At 39.0% G+C, this 26,857-nt stretch overlaps 1 protein-coding gene across 9 annotated transcripts; it reads left to right on the top strand.

Annotated features, from left to right (window-relative positions):
- Positions 1–6,299: 6,299 nt before the first annotated feature.
- On the top strand, positions 6,300–26,303 carry TMEM196 (transmembrane protein 196). Of its 9 annotated transcripts, none has more exons than XR_005256023.1 (5): positions 6,300–7,197; positions 19,045–19,101; positions 20,960–21,264; positions 23,217–23,349; positions 25,474–26,303. XR_005256023.1 is itself a non-coding variant. In XM_038129446.1 (5 exons), exons 1-5 carry the CDS (start codon positions 7,039–7,041, stop codon positions 25,478–25,480), a joined length of 558 nt encoding a protein of 185 aa, XP_037985374.1. In that variant the 5' UTR covers positions 6,334–7,038; the 3' UTR covers positions 25,481–26,000. The 9 variants fall into 9 exon arrangements, 6 of the variants coding, with proteins under 6 accessions (XP_037985379.1, XP_037985374.1, XP_037985377.1 ...); XR_005256022.1 differs by having other exon boundaries at positions 6,316–7,203; XM_038129446.1 differs by lacking the exon at positions 23,217–23,349 and adding an exon at positions 23,098–23,171 and having other exon boundaries at positions 6,334–7,203; positions 20,960–21,214; positions 25,474–26,000.
- Positions 26,304–26,857: the final 554 nt, after the last annotated feature.

The raw sequence follows: 26,857 nt of genomic DNA, 5'->3' as shown, positions 1-26,857 counted from the left end.
GTATCTTGTCTCACCATGGGTTACCTGAGTAAGCAGAGCTCTCCTGGCGTGAAGTATGTCAGTACTTGGGTGAAAGGAGATTTTGTCTATGAGACCTGTCAAGTATGTGTGTGATCTGACCAAAACATGTGGGAACCAAATGCACCAAGGGCAACCAACAGCCCAGAAACATCTCTAAGGATATTTGCTTCAGATATGCTTGCTTTTCAGAACTGTAATACCAGAATTCTAGCTTATTATACTGTATCTGTAGCATATATTTTTACAAAGCCCAGATGTGACTTTATCAAGTGAAAGAAAGAAAGGGTAACTATGGCTTCTTCCTGCTGTTAGCATTGGCCATTTCTGCACAAGCCCCTAATTCCCTGACACTGATGTGACTGGACAACTCCCCCAGCCATTCTGGGTCTGCTGCTGCTAAACTATCAGCAACCTACAGATATTACTGGTGAAAAATAATCTGAGCTTTATAGACTGATGTAACAGGACTGTAGTCTAGCAATATACTTTGTGTTTTTTCAGCTGTGAAAATTGTTGGTAAATGTTCACCAGCAAATACCCATTACACACTGATACCCAATTCAACTTACATTTCATTCAGTTGTAAGTTTTTTATTAACTAGACAAGGAATTGGGTCAGACTACAGATCTTCCATCATGTGTTACAGTAACTAACAATCTGCTGGGTATAGTCCAAGAAAAAACATGAATTCCAGGCACATTGACAAATCACCCTTTCAACTCTGTGCCCTCTGAGCTTACTATTTTGGACGCTTTGTTCACTTTCTTCATGAAGTGTGGTTTTAATAAAAATTATTATTACAGTTTGGCAGAGAAAAGGGGATGATGGAGGCATGTACAGTTCAAGGAAACTCTTTTTGCTAACCATTAATTCCTACTTTTGCCTAACATTGAAAGAATGTGAATAATTAAACTTTAGTCCCTAAATACTTTATTTTTTTTATTTTAGACTGCTAATGATTTTTTTTTCTGTACTCTACCTTGGACACAAAAATTTTAACAATTGTTTTTCAAAGAACAATGCCACAAAAGAAACCTCATATCAAATCTTCTCAAGTAACAGCTCAGACGTCCCATGGTCAAGGACTTTTTTCAACACAATGTATCTCATCACTAGAAAAAAATTACTCAGTGGAAGATAAATTCTGATCTCATTAAAAGAGCTGGTGAAGGAAAAAAATAACCACACTCCTTATTCAAAAGAAAAACCATCCTGTGAGGCTTCAGATTAGGGCTCTTAACAGGGTTCCCACCAGCTGTTATCTCTTTCATGACTCATCCAAAAAGTATGAGCAGGCAACAGCTGGAGCTTGGACTCTGCCTTGCGTATTGGATGCCAAAAATGGGAGCAGATACTGGTTCTGAGGTTCTTGAGTGCTAGTTTCTGAGTTGGTACTATTCGTGGTCACTGTAGCAGCACAAACTCCTTTCATGCATGAGTTATGTAGTCTGTCAGGACACTAAACACATGCAGGTCTGTTCTAGCCCTCATTCAGACTCATTTAGGAAAATGTAAGCTTTGGGAATCTACGTGATGGAAGCTGTAATGACTCTGATTCACAAAGCATATCCAGTGTACATTTAGCTGTACATGTGTTAGATGTTAGAAGGCTGATATTCCTAAGACACCTTCTAACCTTACTACTTGGAAGTGCTGCAGGATTCTAAAATTCAGTGGCAAATCTACAACATACTGAGGTGTTAGTTAGACACCCATTTCACAGCCTTTTAGGTTTGAGAATGTTTTATTGCAGTCTTCATTGTCAGAAAATATTTTTTACTCAATTTAGATCAGAAGAGTTTAATTGATGGGCTTCTCTGGTATACAAAACTTACCCCAAAAAGAAAACGGCAGAGACTGAAAGATGGTAGGATGTCAGACATGTCATATAAGTCATGCAATTCAAAGCACACAATTATTTACTATCCTGAAGAGATTGTTTTACACATTCTGTTTATATAGCAAGACAATAATTTTGTTATCTCACTTTCGCTTTGTTTGGAATATCCAAGGTTAATTACAAAATTGCAAAATAGTCTGAGTTGGAAGGGATCCACAAGTCCAGCTCTTAAGTGAATGGCCCACACAGGGATCTAACCTGCAACCTTGGTGTTATTAGCACCATGCTCTAACCAACCGAGATAATAAAACAAAAAAAAGGTAACCAAGTCAGGATTCTTCCTGGTCGTTGCATCAAATAAATTATTTAGATTAAAGATTTATGTTCCTTTTTCTTTACGGATCAGTATTCCCAAACAGCACAGTGAATTGGAGCAGACTCTTGTCAGCAATGACAACAAGAATGTCACTTGAAAACGCTCAGTTCGTTGCAGAGGACAAGATGAAAATGAGATGTGTTCAGAAGATGTCAGTGAGATACTCATGGCATAGCTAGGAACTGTATCTGGAACTTTTGTATGCTCACACCTTCTATGGTAGTGCATTACTGAAAAGTGCAATTTCTTCATGGCTGTAGGCAGGTTTCAGAACGGTCTGAACAAAATGCTCACTGTCATGGTAGGCTTAATAAGTATTGAGTACAGTACAAGAAGGCAGTCCACAGCAGTGGTTTTTCTCTTTGCTGAGCTGCCATATGGTGATCCTGTCCAACTGATCACGCTGATCCTCTCTAACACCTCTCCATGGCTCCACAACTTCAGGAGTGGAGCTATGAGATGTACTATAGAGCTGTAGAATAACTTTCTGCAACTATACAAAGAGTGAGAATGAAACTATGCACCAAGTACTTTTAGATTATGTCATCAGATTCTTTTGTGTGCCAATGCCTTGATGTTTGATCGAAGAAAAACAGTTGTGACCTAACAAGCTTAACAGTCAGTAGAGTGACACAGATCCTAGCTTTACTGGGCCTGAACTACTCATTCAGCAGAAAGTTTGCCTGTGTATTGAACTTTGAACAGACAAAATCAATTACACTCCCTTATCTTCTCCTGTACAAGTTTTAAATGGGGTTTTCTTCCCATTTTAGAACACCAGCACATACTAATTTAGAGTATGAACAGACTAAAGAATAAAATTTACTAAGAGTTGATTCTGCACAAAAAAAAAAAAAAAGAAAGAAAAAAAAAAGAAAAGAGAAAAAAAAAGAAAAAAAAAAAAAAAAGGAATGCTCCAAAGGCTGTTTTGCACGCATTTCTATAGATAGGATGCAATTGATACAGCTGGTTTTAGAATAAAATCAATAGAACCCAAGGCAGTGTGTCACCCCAAACACTTAAAAGAGTTTGTCAGAGTACTGGTTTTCCTTCGTTTTTCTTCAGTCAAACTGGATTGAAGGGATCCAGATGACAAAAAAGTGTAAAGAAATGGAATCTGCTAAGTAAGTTCAAAGCATAAGGTACTTGTGAAGAGAAGGGGATTTGCAAGCTGCCTTGAAGCTGAATTTTTCCATTTCAGAGAGAATACCCTGGTAGAAGTCATTTAGTCATGTCAAATATTCCAAGATAGCACAACTGATAAGGCTTGGTACTGGCTAGAAAATAAATCCATAAGGCAGAAGAGTAATCCAGCTTCCAAGATCACTCTAAGTTATGTCCATTTGTCCAAAACTGCTACCTTATACCTGCATATTAATAACACCACTACTTAGGGAGTATTTCCCCTCTTGGACTGCACCAGCTTGTTTCTCATCCTCTAAGCAGCCACAGGATGGTGTACAATTTCAATTTTATTCACAGTTTTCAAGGCTGAATTGGATTCAATGGCCTGAGCTCTGACTTAATGCTATAGGACCAGTTCTTATTCATAATAAAAATCTTTACAGCATTGTTTTAGAGACTCATGGAATTAGGAAATCAATAAATGGAACCACTTGAACAGAGTGTACTCAGCTATGAATACATGCTCAGAAGTGTTACATAAAGCTGGTAGTTTCCAATGGAGAGGCTATAACCTTGTTAGGGTCTCTTGGTCATCAGAGACATGTAAAAGGGACTAAGTATAAATGAATCTTTTTGCTCTGATTTCTACTTCTTCATTGCCAGTACTATGTCATCCAATTACCTTTCATCCTGCTGTATGACTAGAACTTTTTTTGTCATGAACCATTTTTAAAGTCTCCAATGACAAAAAAAAAGAGAGGAAAAAAAGTTTTCCTTCACAGTCAAGAAGAATAAGATTGATGTCTTTTGTTCATGAATCCAACAGTTTAAATTAAAAGATCCAAGGCCCTCACGACTCCAATTAATTTTACTTTGGAGATGGAATTTTAGTATTTGACTTTCTGCAGTTTTAATGAAAACTTGCCTGCATATTGAATGATTTTTTTTCTTTTTTCCCCCTTTTTTTTCCTTTCATCATAATATTTGTGTTATTGGAATCACAAATACAGGAAACATTTCAAAACCAGCCAGTTGAGACAGCAAGCATTTAAATAACTTAATGTTGCAAAGATGTAAGCATGTGCTGAAATGTATGCATGAATAGTCCCATATGTAAAGTTAATTGCCTTGATTAGCACATAATGATGATGCAGCACCAAAGTACAAATAGACACAAGTTACATGGAAAAAGACTGTATATTTTCATTTTAAAAAGGTAGTGATTAGAACTTTATGTTTCCTTCCTGTCTTTATTTAAAAGGATGCTCCTCCTGAGCAGTCATTAACTCTGGCTATGGTCGTGCTCAGCTCTTCACCTCTCTGTAGCCTGCTGATTAGAAAGCAGGCACCCAGGGCACTTCCTCTCCTGCTGTTGGACCCCAGTTTTATATCTCTGTTTTATTAACTGTTGGGTGAAGTGATCTCCATCTAGGGCACACTTTTCACAAGGTCTCTTTCCCTCCATCTTTCTGACAGCTTATTATGACTGAAGAGGAAATGTTACATAAAACAAGCTGTTTATGGAAATCTTATTTCTGTCACATGAGCTCTATTCTGATGTGACAGGCTCTCTATCTGGCTGCAAGCGTTAAATATATTAATTATGTCTGTCATTATGCAATTCCCCTCTTATCACCACTGGATTTTAAAGATCTAGTAAAATATACTCTGAGCAGTAAAATCATTGCACCATAGCACACTTCAGCGTTTATAACAATCTGACATAATAAGGATACTGTCATTGCAGAAACACCTTCCTACACCCATGTGGGTACTTGAAAATCTGTGCTTTCTCCATCCTCCTACATAAATATAGTAGCTTAGGAACTTTCATGCTGTGCCTTGATTTTTAATGATAAGAGATGTCAGGTAACATTTAAAACATAAGAGATGAAAAGGGGCAATTCAGCTTTAACTATAACAGAGCTTTCCTTTAGATGTAGTCAACTGTTCTGCTCCTGTGAAGTGGGGAAAAGTGTGAGAAAATAGGAAACAGATTAAGTATTAAACTAGAAAGCATTAAGATCCTGTCTCAGGACCTCTTACTCTTGCTCTTGGATACCCAAAAAGCATAAACACCGTAAGGTGACAGACTTTGATGCCAATCTCCACTCACCACAATTAAGTATTGAAAATTTCTAGAAATGAGGACTAAACTCTGATCTGCAATGGTGGATCCAATCTTCCCAAGTGTATATAATACCTATTCTCAAAACACAAGATAGGTTGTGAAGTCCAAAGGAAAATATTCAGTCAGGACCTCACTAATCCTACGCTCTTGCTGCCAAATTGCACCATGAAATATTGGACAAATCTAGACTGCCATTCTGGATTCTGACATCTGAGTGTAGGATATATATACAAGTTAAGAATTGCAGATTTTTTGATAAAAGGAAAGATTCCATATAAGCTTTTGTTAGAATAAAAAACATAGCATGTATATAGAAGAAATAATTAAATCCTGCAGGACACTAATATTTTTTTAATCCTGGTACAGACTTGGGAGATATAATTGTCTATGTCTTCTTAAGGTAAATATCCAAATGTTGGTGATCCATATTTAGGAAAGCCAAGGTGCTAGATTGAGTGTCTGTGTGTTACCATGTTGTGCAGCACATCTGGATGGTAAAACTGTAGTCAGAGTGGCAAAACATCCTCTGTATCTAAGCACAGTAATAAAGATTGGTACCAAGCAATCCAGCAAGGCTCAAGTTAGCAGCCCTGAATCTGTTGTTCTATTTTGCTTTATTGCTTATTTGCTTTGGGACTGACACAGTTCTGGCCATTGTGAGTGACAGGAATGGCTACAGAAATCGGTTTTTTTGGCAGTAGGGTTTTGCAGAAGACCAGAGTTTTGCAGCGGTGAGACACAGCGCACTCCAGCCCTTTAACTGATTCAAGAGGAAGACGAGCTTCCTCCTGAATTTTGACAGCAGCACCTGGGAGGAGGGAGGCCTGCGGACCCCCACTCCGAGCAGGGTCACCTCTCAAGCGTCCGCCTGCGGCTGGCATCGGCTCCCGCGTCCCGCCGCCAGCCCTGCCGCCGCGGGACGGCGGAGGTGTGCGAGCGACGTGCCGGGGGAGGACCGGGGAAGGTGCCGAGCCTTGTGGCCCCGGGGCGGGGCTGCCGTGCGCTTTGCCCGTGCATTGGGTCTGGATTCATACATAAGTATAGCCGGGCTGGGCTCGCCACACTCCTCTACCCCCCGCCCCCCAGCCCTGCAAGAGAAGGGGGAGAGAAACAAGAAGGGGGGGAAAAAATCCCGGTGAGGTCATTCCAATGAGAGCGCAGGAGGAGAGCGGACAAGGTCGACTTTCCCGGCGGAGGCGCAGCCCTTAGGAGCGCGGAGCCGCGCACCCACCGCCGGCCCGGCACCTTGGAGAGCTCCGCCGCGCCGGGGCCGCGCTCGGGGCCGCGCCGGGGCCGCGCCCGGGGCCGCGCTCGGGGCCGCGCTCGGGGCCGGCGCGGCGCTGCCTGCGCGGGGCCCGGCGGCGCCGGGGCCGCCCCGCCGACCCTCGGTAGCGCCCGCCGGCCGCGGATGCGCCGCTCCGCCCCGGCTGCCTGCGAAGGAAGAAAAGTTTGGGGGCGACTTAGGGCCGCGGGAGCGCCCGAGGAGGAGGAGGAGGATGCGCGGTTTCCCCGGCTGATCGGAAAGGAAGGATGACCGAGGGAGGATGTGCACCAGCAGCCAGATCATCGGGAGCCTCCTGGTGCTCTCCGTGCTGGAGATAGGGTTAGGGGTGTCCAGCGTGGCCGTGGGGGCGGTCAGTTTCAGCCTGGTCCTCACAGAGCATAAACCTCAGCTGGGAGACTCTTCTCCGGTATGGAGCGGGGTGTGTGTACGTTAGCCATTTCACTCTCTCTTTAACTCTTTATGGTGATGATCAGACCGTGCGAAGGCATCCCCTTTTCCCTTCCCTTCCCTTCCTTTCCTTCCCCTCCCGCGAGTGCATGCTGCGCCGAGCTCGCCGGGTCCATTTCCGATGTGCTTGGGGTACGGTCTGCCGAGTCGCGGGGCGAGGGGGAGGCACGGCGGGGACAGATGTACGGGTGTGTTGGGCGGGGGGAGACCTCTTCTTTCTGGCTCCTTTCCGTTTTTCAGTCTTGCTGTGAGCAATTGAACTTTCTCTGAACCCCTTCTCACACCTGAGAAAGCCCGATGCTTCACGTGAGACCCGGGCCATAGCTTACGGTCTTTAAATTGACTGCGAGTTTTGCTTTTTCAAAAGAGCAGCCCTGTCCATGATGAGGAGACTGTCGAAAGGTGCTTTAAATTAATGTCAAGGGTATGCCAGCTGAGTCCTGAGTTTTTGGAGAAAAAATAGAAAAAGGCATTGGGAAAGAAAAGGAGAAAGATGTTCCCATGTACTGGGCGCCCTGAGCTTCTTGTAAAATGAACAAAAAAATGAAAACCCAGTAATGTGTTAATAGAAGCAGCATGTTCTTATCACAGAGCATTTTTCACTTCTCAAAAATGTTTCTTATTTTTCCAGTTTGAGATATGCATGTTTCTAGGAAGAATTTTTCCTCCAAATGGTTATTTATATTTATGAAACAAAGACTAGGAAGCGTTGAATATTCAGTCTAAACATGAGTGGGCATTTTTGAAGTCCAAGGCTGGTTTTGGCCAGCTTGTATTGTACAGCAGTATTTCTAAAAGGATTGTTTGCTTAGCTTCAGATAACATGATAAATGTAAACCACTCTTGATCATTCACCAGCATAACCTCCTCTAATTTATAGAATAATTCAGACAAAGTGCTTCATGTAATATTCTCCCTGTCAATAATTATCAGACAACAGTGATAAATATTTTTGGCAGTATATAAGCACACATATAATTCTGCACTGCAGAACAGGTAGGTGAGAAAGGAAAATGAAAACTAGATCAGACAGGAAATGATATTCCCAGGCCAACAGGTAATGATATTATCAAAATCACTTCAAAAAGGGAGGTTTCTGATCATTGTTAATGAAGAAAAAAATTACTTAAAACCACGTATCTATCTGAAGATTTAATGGCAAAGATCAATTTCCTGGGTTTCACTGAGGTCAAAGAGCTTTGATCAGTCATTGAGATCAGTATTTTATGCCGTGATTGCATTTTGTGACAATGCTATCACAGCTGCTATCATTTCATGACGATGCACATTTCCTACGTGACTGCCTCATTCATTTTTATGCTGTTACCCCAGAGTTTGTACCGTGGGGTACAAACAGATTAAGATTCTGTTACATTAGATGTTGGCTTCCGAGGACGTTATAATCATAGTAAGAGACAGATACAGTGTGAAAGGGTATAAGTGAGTATGAAGAAAAAACAAACCAAAACCGAGTGGTATAACAGGTGGTTGCCTTAACACACCAGCAGTCTGGCTGATTTAGAGCTGTTCATTGGTAGAGTTTTAGAGAGCAATAAGACAGAGGACAGTGAAGAGGTTTTGCAGATATTTATAGGAAATTCTTCTCATATGTGAGTGCAGAGGCATGGAAGGTAACCCAAAGGGACTTGTTTGCAAATGTAACAAGTGGGCAAAGGATGCCCACAACCAGAGCCAGCAGAGGCAGACATCATGTGCTGGGAACTGAGCAAAAACTGCAGGTTGAATAGGCAGAGAGAGGCCTCAAAGAAAAAGCAAAGTGGAAGAAGGAACCTTATGCTTCATGTAGCAGAGGAAACTAGAAAATCAAAGTGATGTACAGAGTGGGGTGACATGTTTCTAAAGGCTGACTTACTTTTCATTGAACTAAAGATCTGCATTCTGAATTGGTCACCATTATACCACTCTCTTTGTACTATTCCAGCAGTTCAAACTGTTAGGTTGCATTCTTCTGACTAGGGGACTAGCAGGTGAGGCAGGCTGGCCAAGAAAGGGGCCAGAGATTGACTGTTCTCCAGGGATACTTGGGGTCATGGGTAACTACTTTCAAATTTAAACAACTGGACAAAGGTTTGTTTGGACAATCCTCAGGACTGTCCTGCTGCAGAAGCAGCATAAGCCTCCTTTCTGCTCACTGTAGCTTACATTGAGCTCGTGTTGCCAGTATTAAAGGATATGCCTTGCCTAAAATATGTTATTTTTTTCCAATTCACACCCTTGAATCAGGGTTTTCCTTTGAGAAGTGAACACTAAGGAAAAGAAGGGGACATTGAAGAAAAACGAATTCTTTGACATGTTAGATACAAAATACTTAAGTTGAACAGTCATTCCTCCTGTTGCAATTTACTTGGCAATGCACAGAAAACCTTTGACCCTGTTCTATCCTTTTATGTGGGTGGAACTCAGCAGAGACCCAAGTTCATAAGGAAGTAGATGAAGATAGCATCACCATGGAAACCTTAACCTGAATTCCTAAAATTTGGGTATCTTAAAAATCATGCACATTCTATCTTCTATACTTGCCTCCCTATGATGCTTTCATTGCACTTGACAAATATTAGCTTTTCTAATAAAAGAGTTGTTCTTATTGTTCACTGCCTCCATTCAGACAGATTATTTACTAACATGCCTAATTTTAACCATGTGAATTCCATCCATAGCATTATGGATACAAGTGAAGTTAAGCATGGGCCTAAGTACCCTGATCATTGCATGCTCTGCATTATGTATAAGCAAGCCAGGGGAAGTAGAGTACACCAGAATGAAGAAATTGAAAGCCTAGGCAATGTCTGTATCAAAGAATACACAAAAATGGGAAAAAAGAAGTTTCAAATCTGTTGTTCTCATTGGAGTTGAATTGGATTAAGACAGTACAAGTTGTTTGAAAAGTAGCCATAAGAAAACAACTGAAGGTGTGACTGTCTTCTCAAATTATCTAGAGCATGTGAAGACAACTAACCAGTTTACATCATCACCAATCTGTTCTTTTAAAAATAGGTCATGGCTGTTTAAATTGCAAAAAAATGCTAAAAACTAAAACAAACCCACAATAAAAACAGTCCCAAATACCCTGAAGTGCACACGTTATTGGTCTCTAAATTTTCTTTCTGTTTGTTGTTTGTATTGGGATAAACTATTCTACAGGCTGTAAGCAGTGTCTCCCAGATTTCTTTGTTTCCCAGAAACTGAGGGATATTTCTGAAATCCACCATTCCAATTCAGTTATATGACATACTATAGAATAATTCAACCAATGAGAATGCTGAACCACTAACAATAACATGGCAAGAATGACAGCATCCATAGCAAAGGCTTTTGCACAAACAACAAAAGTCAGAAGATAATCAACCAAAAAGTATTCACAGATTTTTTTTTAATGGTCACATGTTTCCCCATCTATATTTAGAACACAGTGGTTTCATCACTCTCACTATGAGTAGTGAATAGATAGTCACACACTCACATACATTTGTGTAATTTATCCTCATTTATCCTGCAGTGGTGAATAAATCCTTGCTGTAAATGAGTCTCCCTCACAGAGAGAGAGAGAATGAGAGACAAAAGCCACATCTTTAGACAAATATGCCATCTATCTTCATATGCGAGAGAGATACTCGATGATTCACTTATGGCTATGCCCCTCAAGAGTAATAATTTCTTCCCTTATAAAGGCAAATATCTGAATGTATTCGAGAGGTATGCCCTTTCTATATGTTGGTCTGTTTGCCTGTCTGTAGATAGAGGCAGAATTACTGTTTCCATGATTTGTGATTTTATCACAGCGGAAGTCTGCCTGCCCATTAAAAATCTGCATTTGGCTACAGAAATTTGTTCCAAGTTGGCACTTGAAATATTTAATTTAAATTACTTTATTTTTTTTATCCAAGATTTGAAGGAAAAGAAAAAGTATCAGTCTGTATAGACTTTCCCAGAGCAAGAAAACCTTTTTAGACTGTTAAATCAATGTTGGTGGCCTGAAATTTTAAACCACTAGATTTTATATCTAGATTTTACTGTTGCCAAGTTTCCTTTGGAAAGAACAGTCAAATTTTTTTTTTTTTCAAAAATAGCACAAAAAACCACATTATTGTTTAGCATGCAGACAAAATGCAGATGTGATCCTACTTTATTTTAACATATGCATTGAATTTTCATCAAACTGATGATATTTCTGTCTGGCTCCCACTTGTGATGAAATTAATCACAGGACTTTCAGTGAGCTCAGTAGAAGCTGGAAAGAGTTCTGTACCTATAGATAGGGAAGGGCATACCAAGGGTGGAAGGTTCTTGCCTTGCATGGAGCCAGGACAATTCACTGAATTCAGCTGAGGTCTTTCATTAGTTTTTTGTTTTTTTTTTTTGTCATTTGGAGACTCCAGAGGCACAAACAAACCTGGAAGAAGTTCCATCTAGCTCTTTGGGTTATATTTAGAGGATCTATTGTATATAGACTGACTTAAGCATATGCTTAAATGTTTTACTACTATAAGAATGTAGTTCACATGCAGGGAATAATCTTTCATTTATTACTTTTTTGAGACGTAAGCAGTCACACTCTAAACCAAATGCTTGATACAGAACAAACAAAAAGCATTCTTTTTATTTGTTATTCTGATAGGCTCTAAACAAACAAAAAGTAAACATTATTATTTTGCACTGAGAATTTAAGTGTTTTTAGAGATGGATAGAGGTTTTTTGAATCACTGATGTCAGATTCAGAAACACACTTCTTAATTTCCTTGATTGTTTCTAAAAAACCATTCTCCATTCTTAAAGCATCTCTGTAGGTCTATAACCTTCATCTGTTTCCACAGATGAGTGGAAACACTAATCACAGGGACTGGGATAGAATTTAAACTGCTTGCATATGGCTTGAATCAGTGGGAAGGGTAGCAGCCCCTGATCTGATAAGACCCAATAGCACACTTCCAGACAAGGGATTGGCTCAGATTGGACGTGATATAACACTATGCCTCAGTTAAAACAAACACCTCTCAGCATGACAGATTTGGTGGGACACAAGGTTGGGTTTTGGCAATGCTGCTGCTTCTGGTTCTGTGTCTGGATGCCTTTCAGCCAGCTAGACATTCCTGTCCCCATGATCACTTGCACGGGACAACAACATCATTAGAAGTTTCCATCCCCTTTTTGCTAAAGATTATTGTGTTTCTCTGTGGAGGCAATAAGCAAACCTGGTACCTAGGCTTGATCTTCTTGCCTGCTGTAGTTTTTATTTAGTTTGATGTCTTTGTTTTCATGAGTAGATTCTGTGCCCTTTATGTCTGTGCTAAGAACATTTAATCTTTGTTCTGAAATACTGCTTTGAATAAGAGTTACAATTAGAGATATCTGCTTAGTTCATCCATTAGGGATTTCAGCTTTTTTCTCATTTGGACGGAGTTGAAATAACATTATTAAATAGAATCTTTCTTTCTTTACATTACTAATTTCAAATTCCGGGTTATTGTCCTGAAAATCGCATGCTTATGCAGCTTTAGTGTAAAAACACAAAATTTTATAGAATTTGCTACCTGACAAGGGTAGATAAAATTGAAGCTGTTAATTCTGTCTTGATGGTTTAGTCTTCCAAGTAGAGTGTCATTTGAGGAGGTATGATACACTTGCTTTTTCACTATGTTACATTCAATTTTGGAATAATTTCCCTTCCTCTGTTTCATCAGATACATATGGACAACCTACAGAGGACTTCCCATGCAGTGTATACAGTTTAGCTGTCTTTTTTGTCATGAACAATGACTAGGGATCAAGCTGTCCTTATATTCAACAGGTTTTCTCTACTATTTTGTTCAGCCTGTGTCCAGGAAATTTTTCTATGAGCAGTTTTCATTTTTTCAAGGGAATTACACTCACCATTGCTTTTGCCTTTTCAAAACATAAGACAGAAAGGTTTCTTAGCTTCAAGATATAAAATAAAAATAGTTCCTTTTCTTCTGCATGGTAGAAAAAACAAAATCTTGGCTTCCTGCAGATTAACTAAAACGAAATCTTTTTCAGGCTACCAGGCACAAAGTACCCATTTTGCAGAAGGAAGTGAAAGAAGCCAAGTCTTTTGTTCCAGAAAATATGAAATAGGATAGATCCAAACCACAGAACTTGAATATAAATTGAAATTTTAGCCTTCTTACCAAAATTTATGGGGTTTTGGATCTGAGGTTTTGTTTCAAGGCAATATTCAATATAAAGTAAATTAAAGCAGTCTCAAAATAAACATTCTTCTTTTCTGGGAGGCCTTTGGGGTTCTTTTCCAAAGTTCAACAGACAAAAAGACATTTTCCAATATGCCTATGGAACATCAGCAGGTACAGCTGCAGTGTGAATGACAAAAACACCACAGAAAAACAGACACTACTGCATCACCTTGCAATCACACTGGCCCTTTCAGAGTGACTCTGACTTTGGTGGGTCCATGGTAAATCATCACTGAAAGTGGGATTGAGGCACTCAGGCTCTAAGTAGCTTTTGTGCTATGTAGTATCTTTCTTTGGATTTTTTACCATTCGCCCAAGAGGGGTTATGCCCCTGTCTATTACTTGATGATACATTCTCATAAACTCATAAAATCACAGAATCATACAACAAGGATTGGAAGGGACCTTCAAGATCATCTAGTCCCAACTGTTCCTGGGCAGGAACACTTCCTACTAGACCAGGTTGCTTAAGGCCTTGTATAACCTGGCCTTGAACATTCCCAGGATTTGATCACCCACAGCCTCTCTGGGCAACCTGTTCCAGTGCCTCATCACCCTCACAGTAATGAATATCTTCCTAATATCTAGCCTAAATTTCCCCTCTTCCAGTTACCTCTTTACTCCTTGTCCTGTAACTTCAGTTTCTGATGCAGAGTCCCTCTCCAGATTCTCAGATATTGGAAGATGCTATGAGGTCTCCACACAAACCCAATGATACTTGTGGGTCCCTTCCAACTCAGAATATTCTGTCAATCTGTGAATCTCTGAAACTTCTCTTCTTCCAGGTTGAACAACCCAAACTTTCTCTACCTACCTTCTTAGGGCAGGTGTTCCTGCCCTTGTACCAACTTCCTATCCCTTCTCTGGAGTTGCACCAACAGTTTCAATACAAGGCTTCTCTGCTAGAAGTCTTGATGCAAAACATCACGTATGTATAGGAGGCATGAATAAGTCTGCAACCAAAAATAACCCTATAACCAATAGGGTCTGGGTGTAATTGGTGATCTGTGTAGGTTTTTAAGTGAGCCTTTCAGTCTTCTGGCATTTTATGATTTTTTAAATTATTAATAATAATTAAAATGGAAGTCCAACAATGAGACATCTGTTTAAAAAAGTTCCAGTGGAAGTTCCCTCTCTGGCTTCCAGGGCATTTTGTAGGGCTTAGTAGCTTAGCTTATCCTTAATGAAATGTTTTAGCCTTATTCTCTGCATAAGTTGTGAACACTTCAACTACAGAGCATTCTTTACAAGAAGCTTATCTTCAGTGATATATTCCTTTTCCACTCCTGATTTACTGTATTTTCAGTATAAGTCTGTTTGCCTAACTTATCTCAGGTAAGTTAGGTTACATGGTTAGAAAATATAACTACATTTAAAAAGTCCATGAGACTGGCTGGTAAAAATTTATTAAGGATAACCAATGATCAAGTAGAAAGGAGCAAATCCTCACCATGACAGTATTAGTTAGTCAAGGGTAAACTGTAGTCCAGAGTAGCTCAACAGTTACAAACCAAGTTTTACTGTTATGACACATTGACATGAAGCCTTTCAGGACAGCCAAGAAGAGATAGAGAGAGTGTCAGGACAACAGAGCCTCTGATGGCTGCATTCCAGTTGGCAGTATTATAAAATAGAAGATTCTAAGCAAAAGACACTTTCAATCTGATTTTTACTTTATCCTTTTTCTGGTATGAAGAGCCAGTGTAGTTTCTCCCATCCATTTTTCACTACTGCTGATCACAACACTGTGACATCAAAACTTTTATAGGAAATTCCTATAGCACCACCACCGCAACAACAACAACAACCAAAAAAAAGGAAAAACAAAAAAAGCTTTAAGTTGCTGTGCTATCAAAAAGCAGAGAATAGAGTCAATCACATAATATCTCACTGAAATCCTAACCCTTCTAGATGTCTTCACATTGGAAAGCTTGGCTAAAGAATTCTACATGAGCAGTGTTCCTGAGCCATGGGTATTACTAATACTCTCTTCATAGAGCAGGTTTCCACTGTTTCCAGTGAATCAGCCTTAGAAGAGAATAATGAACTTGGCTCAGAAGTTTCAAAGCTTTGCATGAGGTATAATTCCCTGACCCTGTGGCACAAAGTCATCTGTTGGTTTTAATTGCAAAATGCATGCTGACATAAATAAATATCCATACTAGGTTTTGGGCAATCCTCTTCTCCATGAATGCAATAGACTGTCATCTTAAAAAAAAAAAACCCAACCTAAATAACATTAATCCTTTGCTACTGCCTGAATGCTTTTCTTCCAAGGTTTTTTAACATATTCAGGCACTTGACTGCATTCGGTTTCACAACTTGTTTATCTCATAGCCATACGGAGTATAAAACTTCAGCATGACCTCAAGATTAAACAGAACAATGTGGAGGAAGCATGAATAGGCAATTCCTCTGAGTTAGAATACAAAGAACTCTTTTAGCTCTTTAACTATGGAACATGTTATTCCTTGCCTATATCTACAAACACTGTAGATGTAGAGAGAGAAAATACATGTGGAGTATACATGACAAGATGCAATATTATCATAAAATCATATAATTTCCCAACTTGTAAGGGACCCATAAAGATCACCAAGTCCAACTCCATGCTCCTTGCAGGACTTCCTAACACTAAATCATAAGACTAATAGCAGCATCCAGAGTGGTCCTTGACCTCTGACAAGTCTTGGTGCCGTGATCCCTTTCCTGGGGAGCCTGTTCCAGTGATTGACCACCCTCGCAGTGAAGAACCTTCCTCTGATGAAATGTCACTCTATTTCCTTGTCACTGATCATCAACAAGAGATCAGCACCTCTCCCTCCACTGCCTGCCTTGAAAAAGTTGTAGACTGTGTAGAGGTCACCCCTCAGCCTTCTGTTCTTCAATCTGATCAAAACAAGTGATCTCAGCTGCTCCTCATAAGTTCTGCCCTTAAGGCCTTTCACCATCTTGGTCATCCTCCTCTGGACGCACTCTAACAGTTTGATGCTTTTCTGATACTGAGGCATCCATCTCAGCACACAATGCTCAAGAAAGAGCTGCACCAGAGCAGAATAGAGCAGGACAATCACTTCCTTCCACCAGCTGGTGATGCTGTTCTTGATGTACCCCAGGGCGTGGCTGGCTTTTTTTGCTGCCAGGGCACTGCTGACTCACATTCAATTTGTCATCAAGCCAGAAACCAAGATCTTTTTCTGTGTGGCTGCCTTCCAATCTCTTGACCCCCAGTATTTATGTATAACCAGGATTACACTGTCCTAGGTGCAGAATTCAACATTTGGCTCTTGTTAAATTTCACTTGATTGGTAATTACCCAGCTTTCAGACCTATTCACATCTCTCTGTAAGGCTTCTCTACACTTAGCAGTCCATGGTATCTCCTAGTCTAGTATCATTAGCAAACTTAATATACATTTAACTACTGCATCCAGACTCCAGGTAGTCAGATGCTTTAAATGGAATAGTCACCCCTTGTTTTGAGAAGATGGTACCTTAGGGCTTGTAGATTAGCTTCACTGACTCAAACTGGAGCAGAATTAAAGCATTCCTGAAAAAATGGGTGACCTTCTCTTTCACGCTCTTTCAGCTTTGAAGGTAAATTATCAAACACACAGTTTTTTAAACTAGTTAACAAGTTAAAACTATCTATGATGATATCTTCCAACACTAATTATTTTTTCTAGATACAAAAATTTCCTTTCAATCCTATTCAATCACTACGGAGAGAAAATATATTACTAATCCACTTTATCAAATCTGACTGAATAGAACTTAATTACAAAGATGTCTTCAACAAATTTCATTTGAGGTTTCTGCATTTTGAGAAATACAAAACACGATGTGTGGAAATCTGCAGCGTGCCTTCAGTTGAAGGCAATCTGAAATGGCCGGACTGGGAGTAAAACCCCAAAACTTCACAGAAAGCCTGAGTGAACACTTAAAAAGTAGATGTGATGAGCTGAAATCTTCTTTGCCTGTGTGAAAGTGCAGAAGGAGCACTGCTGCTTGGTGATTTGCTTTGTTTTATTGTTATTGCAGTCAGTGGCTTCTAGCAGCAATTACCAGTTGTGCCTTCTGGTATGTTCTGAGCCATTCAGCACCATGGTCCATGTGACCCAGCCCTCTCTGTAATCTGATTGGTATTAAATTCATGTCCCATGCTTAGTATAATAGTAAATAATATACACAATTTATCCACATTCATTATAGGGAACTGTTTTCAGAGGCCTAACTGAGAGTAAAATGATACCTCAAGGCTTATACTTAGCTATACACATGAACTACTGTAGTTAGAGGGAGATAAACTGAGTTAAAGCAACTCCTCAACTGAAATAGTGAAGTTGCAAAATTATAGAGTGTAAATAAGAAATACCTGGAATATTTTACACAGACCCTGAATGCTTTATAGAACTTCTTAGGGGGTTGGTTTTTTGGGTTTTTGATTTGTTTTTGTTTTTGTTTTTTTTAGTTTCTTATGTAACAGCCAGGTCTTTTCTGTGATTTAATTCTAAATCAGGGTCAAACAGAGCTTTTTTCTAGAAATACCATCTCAATGCAAAAATAGTGTAGAAAAATACAGTTTTAAAACTATAAAATTACTTCCCAGTGGGGGAATAGGGTTAGCTTTATTGCAAATAAGTAGCACAGATTTCTTAATAAAAGACTTTATGAGGTATCAAGGAAATCTTTTGACAGTATTGCTAACACCTGGAGAAGGCCTTATTGCTTTCATATAAACTACTGTAGCTCCCACCCTGACTGCTCCCCTGGGGACTATTCATTGTTTTCCTCATTAAACTTTTCTGTAGGAGGAAAAAGACATCAGAGAACATCACTGGCCTTTGGCATAGTCACCATTAAGTATTATCATCTATTTTTATCAGCTGGTAGGCATTTTTCTGGTTTTGATAATTAATTTTTGCCTAATGCTTGGCGCTACAATTAGCAAATCAGTTTGCGTGAGGGAATGACATAAAAAAGTACAGATACCTTCACGCTCTCTCTTGAAAATTGGGCTGTCAAGAGTCTGAAACAGCTCTTTCTTCATGCCCAGAGTAGTCATACCAACAGACATACTGATATTTACACCTGCACCCACGGACATGACTGAATTATATTCTTGCCCAGAGTTCCACTGTCTTGAAGGCAACGATCCATATGTGATCCTTCAGTGGTTCAGATGGTAGGATCAGGGCATTAAGTCCCAGTGCTATGCTTAGAAGTAGATGATTTGGATCACTGACTAGTACCTTGCTAAACTCTTCTGAGAGAAAAAGAAAACAGTAAAAAGGCACTTTTATGCTTGCAACACCGGGGATTTTTTTCCAACTTGTTTACCTAAGCAGCTTAAAATTCATATTTTCTTTCTTTTCTCGTGAGTTATGGTCACTATGACTTCTCATTCCAGTTTCTTATCCCATAAGAGTGTTTATGGCTGAATTACAACCTCCTGAAACATAAGGTTTGTGACAAAAATGCTGACAAGTGTAACCATTGCCTGAACTGTGGCCACCACCACGGCAACACAGTGGGATTTGAACTACGTACCTTAAATGATGAAATAACTGTTTGGTTTCTTGTTTTTCGCAGTTCCTGCTTTGCGGCGTATGTGGAATATTGTGTGCCAAAAAAAAATCTGGACTTGTTGTAAGTTTTTCCACTGCGTCCATAACACTTAATTATTTGAAAGGCTTACTTATCTAATTTGAACTCTTTACTGGGGGCTTTCTGCATGCAAGGGTTTTTGATAAACAATTAGAAAAATTACAAGTTGGCAATCTAAAAAAAGCAATCAGCACTTTGGAATAGTCACAAAAAACAAGGCAGTTCTGAAATGGCCTATGTGGGTCATGCTATTTAAGCCACACATCCCGATTTATCCGTATCTGGATAAACTTTGATCGGAAATCACTTGACATAGATTTATGACATAGATTTATGTCAAGTCAATAAATGCTTCTTAATAATGTCACTGGACTGTATCTTCTCTCCTTCAAAAACCAGCACTGTGTTGCCATCTCAATAAGGCTGCTGACCAAGTTTGTTTCTAGATATCATAGCTGTTAAGTGTTCAGGAAGTTTGTTTAGCAGACTGAAACACATGTAAGTTTTAAAGTGATGGAAAATGTCTCTTTGGGTACAGTCATTTTCTGACTGCAGCAAAATGGTATTATTATTCAACGAGTCACAGCAGAACTCTATGTAAGACATGACCTTATTTTAAGTGATAATGCCAGTCCTAATTTTCTGTCAGCTTGATTATTCTGTCACATACAGATGGAAGTCACATAAAACAAGCATAAGTGTGACGGGAATCAAAAGTTCTTTCCAATTATTTTTTAATATCAATGAGTTATCCTAAACTCTGTTGAAATGAAAGTCCCATTTCTTAAACAATTTCTTAAAACAATTTTTTCTTAAAAAAAGTCCCATGGTTTCTAAAAGCCATCTGTTCTGGAGGTCTCATGGAATAGTCACTTGCCAGTGGACTGCAAAATACATCCTCATTGCCTCATTCCTGACGTTGCGTACAGAACTCTCATCCAGGTTGTGTACAGAACTAGTCTGTAAGGCTCCATAAATTTCTGCCACCACAGTAGATAAATACATATACAAAGCCATATTGAGAAATGTTAAAGGCACATCTAGATAATCATCTGACTGGTCAGCAGTATCAAGGGAAGTGAACAAGACAATCATTTAACACTGTCTCCATAAGGTCTTGTGCTCTCCCGAATCATTTGAGGTTAATGCACATCCTGAGCCAGCTTAACATCTTCATGACTAAAAGCAATAGGAGGTCTTTAAAAATGTCTTATTGATTGCAGTCTGTTTCACAGATTTCTAAAATTCCCAGGAAGATTTTAGTCAAGTTAAAATCAACCAAACCAACCAACCAACCAACCATATAGTCACCAAACTGACCTTCTGTAAAACAGCATCACAGATTTCTTTGTTGTTTCTTGTAGTTCTTTGACCAGCACATTCACCTTGAACACTTTCAAAGATCACAAAAGCTGCAGAAAACCTCCAATCTGCTATCTGACAGAATAAATTATAACTGAGCAGGAGGCACAGTCAGAATGCACACAAAGCAAGAAAGATTCACTACAAATACATGAGGCATTCACTCCTGAGGCAGGGTGATAAACTACACAATAGAAAATTACGACACCTTCTGTCATGTTACTGTTTTGCATGAACAGCTGGAAATCAGTTTTGTGTCCTAGCAGTCCTTCCATTGAATAGGTTTTAACTTTACCTACTCATTTTACCCAACTTTTTTTTACATGCAACATCAATCTTAACTCTTAAATACCAGAAGGTAATAAATTCCTGTGGTGCAATGGGGGAGCTAAGAGAGTTAAAAACAAGGGGCTGTGCAGTGTTTTGCAGTCAATGATGCTATCAAAGAATTAAACTATGGTTATCTCATATTTTATATGCATTAATCCATTTCTGAAAAATATTACTGTGACATAACCTCTCTTGTCTCTCCTGACAGATGATACTTTTTTCTGCCTGTTGCATCTGTGGACTCATAGGAGGAATCTTAAATTTTCAATTTCTCCGTGCTCTGACAAAGAAGTCATCTGCTCTCTATTCTTTGCATCTTGCCTCCATGTCTCTTGCATGCATTGGAATTGGTGGTTGCACCCTTTCTTCATGGCTCACTTGTCGGCTAGCCAGCTATGAACAAAGGCGAATGTTCTCAGAAAGGGAACATTCATTGCATCACTCCCATGAAATGGCAGAAAAAGTGAGTTGTGTGTCCTCCCGTATTTGTTCTGCTTCTCCTGAAATACTACTGTAAGCATTAACGTTTACAATTGGCAAGAGATGTATTCAGTTTTCAGTTTTATATGAGAAAGAGTTTCTGGAAAATGAAATGCTGCCATTCTGTGTAAGCTTTATTATGTTGCATTATATGGAGCTATTTTTAGGTACTGTATATTTGCAGTACATCCATTTCAATGAAGTACATCCATTTTCAACATAATTCCATTGTATAGCTATTCAGGGGCTTAGCTGCTAAATATAGCACTTCCTAAATAATTGGAAGCCTTATTAATATGAATTATCATGTCTTGTACTGTAAAAAAAGCACAGAAAGCTTTCTGTAACCACATCATTGCATGCTTCCAGGATTTAATCAATTTCTTCCTCTCCCAAGTACTCAGCTTATAAATAAGGTTATTTAAACAGAAAAGCCACAGGTCACAAATGTAGGTGACTTAAGCATCTAAGGGCATATTTAGACACCTAAATAAAACTGGTCTCATTTGCAGCACTGAGCATTTACTTCCTTTCTGTATTAACAGGAATCCTACCAAGGTGTATAGGAATATAACTAGGTGCTGAAACTGAAGCTCCCAAAGCTGAGCATATAGGATCAAAACAAGTAATGGAATGGAATTCTTGAAATCATCTCCTTGTCTTAACAGATCTGAATAATATTTGAGGACTTAAGTGTCCACTGTAAACCTGTGCTTTGCATTTGGACTTAGTATCTATCCAATGCCTTCCATTTGAGAAATGAGCAGAAAAAAGAACAAAAGTCAAGTGGCCTGCCCACCTAAACCTCCACATGCAAGTTTGCATTACTGTTAAGTTCCAAAGTCTGTTGTGCACTGAAACCTCTGGAGAGCAAAGCAAGGATTAGCCCGCTCAGACTGTAGAATTGTTTTCAGATTCCTTGAAAAAAACATGATATAGCAGTTAAAAATGACTCGTCACTGTTCTTTGGTTTCTTAACTGAGATGAGACTCCAAGTAGAAATATAAACTGAATTAATCTTAGATGATGTTTGAAAGATGTCTTAAAAACAGGGAGTTTGAAACGTTTTAAAAATATGATTTTTTAAACACATTTTAAAAAGGTAAATAGTAGAGGTTACAACAATAACATAAAACAGGGTGATAAAATCAACAACCAAGATACATTTCTCCATCTCATTTTAAAATGAAGAAGAATTCTGATGAGCTATTAGGCAAATATTAGGTCTGTCTAATGGAAGGCTTGGTATTGACTTTCAGAGAGACTCTTTCCTCAACAGGGACAAAGATAGGAGAAAAGAAGAGAGGGAAAGGAAGAAGAAACAGCTTGGAAAGAAAAAAAATCTTTCAAAATAAAAAAAGCTGCCAACCCTATCAATTTGGGGTGAGGATGACCATGTGTAACAGTACTTCACTGCTCACCTTCCTGGCCTGTTGACCTACTGAGCTTTTTGACACTTAGCAGCAAGGACTGCTAGGTGTCCACTTATCCTGGGTGAAGGGCCGCAATGTAGGTGCAGAGCAACCCTATTACAGGGTTGCTGTAATAACCCTGTTATTACAGCAGATCTGGGATGCGCCCCACTGATGGCAAACTTCCTGAATGTCTGCTGTAGAGGCAAGTATGCATGTACACATGGCCTGACTTAGGACTTCTCAGACTCATAGACTGCCTGGCAGGGTTGAGTACACTAGGTCATGGCATAAAAGCTTACATTAAATTATACCCTAATTTAGAAAACAGCTTAGAAGTGTTTTATATATATGACTATATTGTATATTTATACTGATATACAGTAATGTAGACATGTACTGCATGTGCATTTTTTGTGCTATATTTATTGTATAATTGTTATATTTATATTAGAGATTGAGGGGTATTGAAATAACCGACCTGCCCAGCTGCCCGGTGATTCCCCCGACACCAGAGTTACCTCCAAGGTACGCTGAACACTAGGGAGTGACCATGTTGTTATGTCACTTCAGGAAGGGCCACCTCTACGAGGAAGTCATAGCTTCAGCTAATCAAAGTTGGCTGATGCTGTGATGTTACTCTGAGGCAGGAATGGTGCTTCCAGGTAGTGACATAACTCTACGTGGTGAACGCTGCAATCCGGAAGTAAGTTGAGTATTTAAAATATTCACCCTAGATACAGGCATCCAAATACTCTTATTTGGATGTAGCCACCATTGATTCACTCTGCTTCTAATCTGTGTGCTCCTTCATTCCCCGAATTCAGCAACTTTATTTTTTTTTAATTAACTTTTTTTTTTTAATAGAAATATTGGAGAAAATAACTGGGTTTTGATATTTTCCAAAACTATGATGATATTCTAATAGCTGATGTCTGCAAATGATTCAAGTGATGAAGCTTAGAAAAGGAAACTCATGAGTAGCCTTCTGACAGATCATTATTATAAAATATGGCAGACTGATAGAATTTGGTATTCTTGGTCTCTTTTGGCTTTGGTATTCTTGGTCTCCTTCCCAGCTGACAGATACCTTCAGTGTATATCCAAAAATGGCTTTAGGCACCCACAAATAAGCAAATTATAGTGCCAGACAACACCCAAACTGGGATCCATAGTGCAGTGTTATGCATGCATGTTCCTCTTCAATATATGAGGAGAATAAGGCACAGTACCAAAACATCCAACTCCATCATCTCCAAATGGAGACCTAGGTGGTAGAAAATACTCACAATTAGTTTCACACCTGATTATCTCTGAAGCTTATGCTTGATTCAGGAATATTAATTGGCAAGGCTACTTGGTTTGGTGACATTGAAGAAAAGAAGAGAACATCCCTTCTTTCATAGACTGTGAAGGGAACAATTAAGTCCTGTGATTTGCTTTAAAAGGTAACACCTTTTTGCTTTAAGGTAACACCTGAGAAAAGAGGCATCAGTGTCTTTTAACTTTATGTTACTATGACTTCTGGTGTCTGCTTGCCAAATATTGTGGATTAAAAGAAGAGAGAGACAGAGTAAGACTAGTAATAAAGACCAGGTTGTATAATTTTCTTCTCTTTACCACAAATCTCAGCTAGTATGCTATAGAGTTGGGTTCTTTCTTTCCACCTTTTTCTCTCTCTCTGTCTAGCCCAATGAATGTTGATTCACTTTCTTACAGAAGCTTCCACAGGAAGGGGGACAAACAAATCCCTTTTATTCCACATTTTCTCCAAGTGTCCCTAGGAGGAAGAAGAGGTGAATTTATTCTTTTCATGCAGAGAAGAGCCTCTGGTCATCACGCAGCTATTTTAGAACTAGTCCAACACTGGCACCTTTACCTCATCTACTTGACTTTTAGAAATACTCCAAGCTGCATTTTTACCTGTACCCATTCCTCTTGCCATAGCTGAATGTTCTCTGTCATTGGACTCAGCAGCAGAGCACTTATTTCTGCATCCAGATTCAATCTGGTATGAAATAGGCCTGGGATTGCTCAGAATAAGGTAGTTCCGACCATAAACTCAATGTGGCTTTGCAGGCTTGGAGATCAGGGAACTGTTTAATTAATGTAACCATCTCTATGCTTAGACAGCTGCTAAGGGGGTATTTTTTGCATTTCAATTTGGGAATTAGAAAATCTATCTCTGAGAATCTTGGTTCAGGTGCTTTAGAATTCTGACTCATGAGGCGGTCAGCTTACTCTGGGATGACTCACCTGCCACTGGAGAAGCAATCCCTGAACTGCTAAAAATTGTAGAGTGGCATAATAAGGGAAAACTAAAATCCGTCCCATCCCAAGGGAAAACAAGCAATTAAAAACCTTAAATCCTGTTTAGATAAAGATCTACTTCCCAAATGTCTATTTCAGCAAGCATTGAACGGCATCTGTGTGTAGCATGTCAGCACAGACAGAGGTTTGAATGGAAACAGACTTAACTACCATTTTGTTCTTTTGTAGATCGGCCCACAAGCCTGAGTTGATGCAATTTCAAAGGACAACATCACAAATTAGTACAGATGCCATCAATGCTTTATATGTGGTCTGGGTGTAATGTTCAACTCAATCACTATCAATGAATCTATCAGCTTTCAAATGTACCTAATTTATGAAGGAAAAAAATCTGATTTCTTTTTATAATGAGGTTTATCAAGCTAAATAAAAATGTAAAGTGTTTCTGAATGTCTGAAATTCTGAGTATGTTCAAATTTCATCACAACGTTAGATAACTGAATTTTGAACACCTTACAATAATTCTAATTTTAATTAATGTTTTCTCTTCTTGTTCTAGGAAATGACAGACAACCTAAGCAATGGTGGCCCACATCTGATTTATAATGGAAGTGTATATTAAGAAATTTTTAAAAGTTCCATGGAAGGAAGTGGCTTTAGAATTTTCTTCAGGAAAAAAAATAGACTCCAAGAAATTAAGAAAATGAAACAATCTTAGCTGTTATGGCTCAAATGTCACAACTGCAGACCAGCACAGTTGCAATTCCCTTTTAGAACCATGTTCAAAATTTGTCTCCTAAATATTTTGCGGATATACAATATTTATTCACTTCCTGGCTACTCTCTTTCAGTTTTTTGTCTGAATAATCTTTCTGAATTGTGATAGTATTTGAAATAGACTTTGCAAGACTCTTATGCTCATGCAGACTCAAAAATCAGAAAAAAAATAAACTGAACTGTATTTAGCCCACTCAAAGAAGGCAGAGGAAGAATGGCTCAGGGGAATCTTTTTCTCCTCTCCACTTAGCAGCATCTGGTTTAATATGATGGCTTCAGATCATGGCATGGTACAGCAACACATCTGCATAGTCCCTCTCCTCACATTTTGAATGCATCCTGCCTCAGTTTTCCCAGTAGATCATATCAAAAGAGAGTGCAAACTCCTCTTCCAAAAAGCTCCCATTTCACATCCAGAGTGTAAATGAACAGTGTGCTGAAAACAACACCGATGTCTTTGTTTTGAAAGACAGAATGCTCTAAGAATGCCATAAATCAAAACCTCAATAATGCCTTGTTGTAAAGAAATTGTAAATATTTCCAATTTGTGAATGAAGTATATTTCGTAATTTGTTCATAAAAGATGACAAATAAAATGAAATCTAAACCAGAGATTTTACAGAGATCTTTTGGAGTTTTTCTTGTTAGAAAGATCTTACAAAGCTGAACTGTCATGCTTGCAGTTTAGCAAAATATAATGAAAAGTTTCTAAAAGAGTGAAGCAAGCTCAGAAAGGAAAAAAATGAAGGCTGAATAGAGTCATGGTCAAGGTCAGAAGTTACTGGCAATTCTCCACACCAACAATAACATTTGGGGGTATGTTAAAGCAGCAGGTATGCAGCTTTAACTGACCCCAAACTTTATTGGAGAACCTAGTAGTTTGTACAGCCATGAAAAATGGAAGGTATCATCTGTAGCAGAACATTTTTAGCATAATATTAATATCAATATTCATATAAAATCACTCATATGTTACATAGTGAGTCTATGACTTTGCAGTATTGCCCAGCACAACATGAATTTCAGATGTGAACATCACTGATGACTGGAAACATCTGGTGATTCATATCCATGTTCCCAGACACGTATGATTAGAACCCTATTAATGGTCAAACCACACCATAAAAACCTCTATAAATTACATCAAATTGTTTTGTGAATCTATA

The sequence above is a fragment of the Motacilla alba genome, chromosome 2 (assembly GCF_015832195.1).
Source record: "Motacilla alba alba isolate MOTALB_02 chromosome 2, Motacilla_alba_V1.0_pri, whole genome shotgun sequence".
Lineage (NCBI taxonomy): Eukaryota > Metazoa > Chordata > Aves > Passeriformes > Motacillidae > Motacilla > Motacilla alba.
The sequence above is the reverse complement of the archived record's forward strand: the minus strand, read 5'-3'. Positions and strand labels throughout refer to the sequence as shown.

Excerpts from the sequence above, each read along its gene's own strand:
- TMEM196 (XM_038129446.1), top strand. The coding sequence starts at position 7,039 with ATGTGCACCAGCAGCCAGATCATCGGGAGCCTCCTGGTGCTCTCCGTG. Across the intron at positions 7,204-19,044 it reads CGGTATGGAGCGGGGTGTGT|TTCCTGCTTTGCGGCGTATG; the intron begins GTACGTTAGCCA and ends TGTTTTTCGCAG. Across the intron at positions 21,215-23,097 it reads CCCATGAAATGGCAGAAAAA|AGATTGAGGGGTATTGAAAT; the intron begins GTGAGTTGTGTG and ends TATTTATATTAG.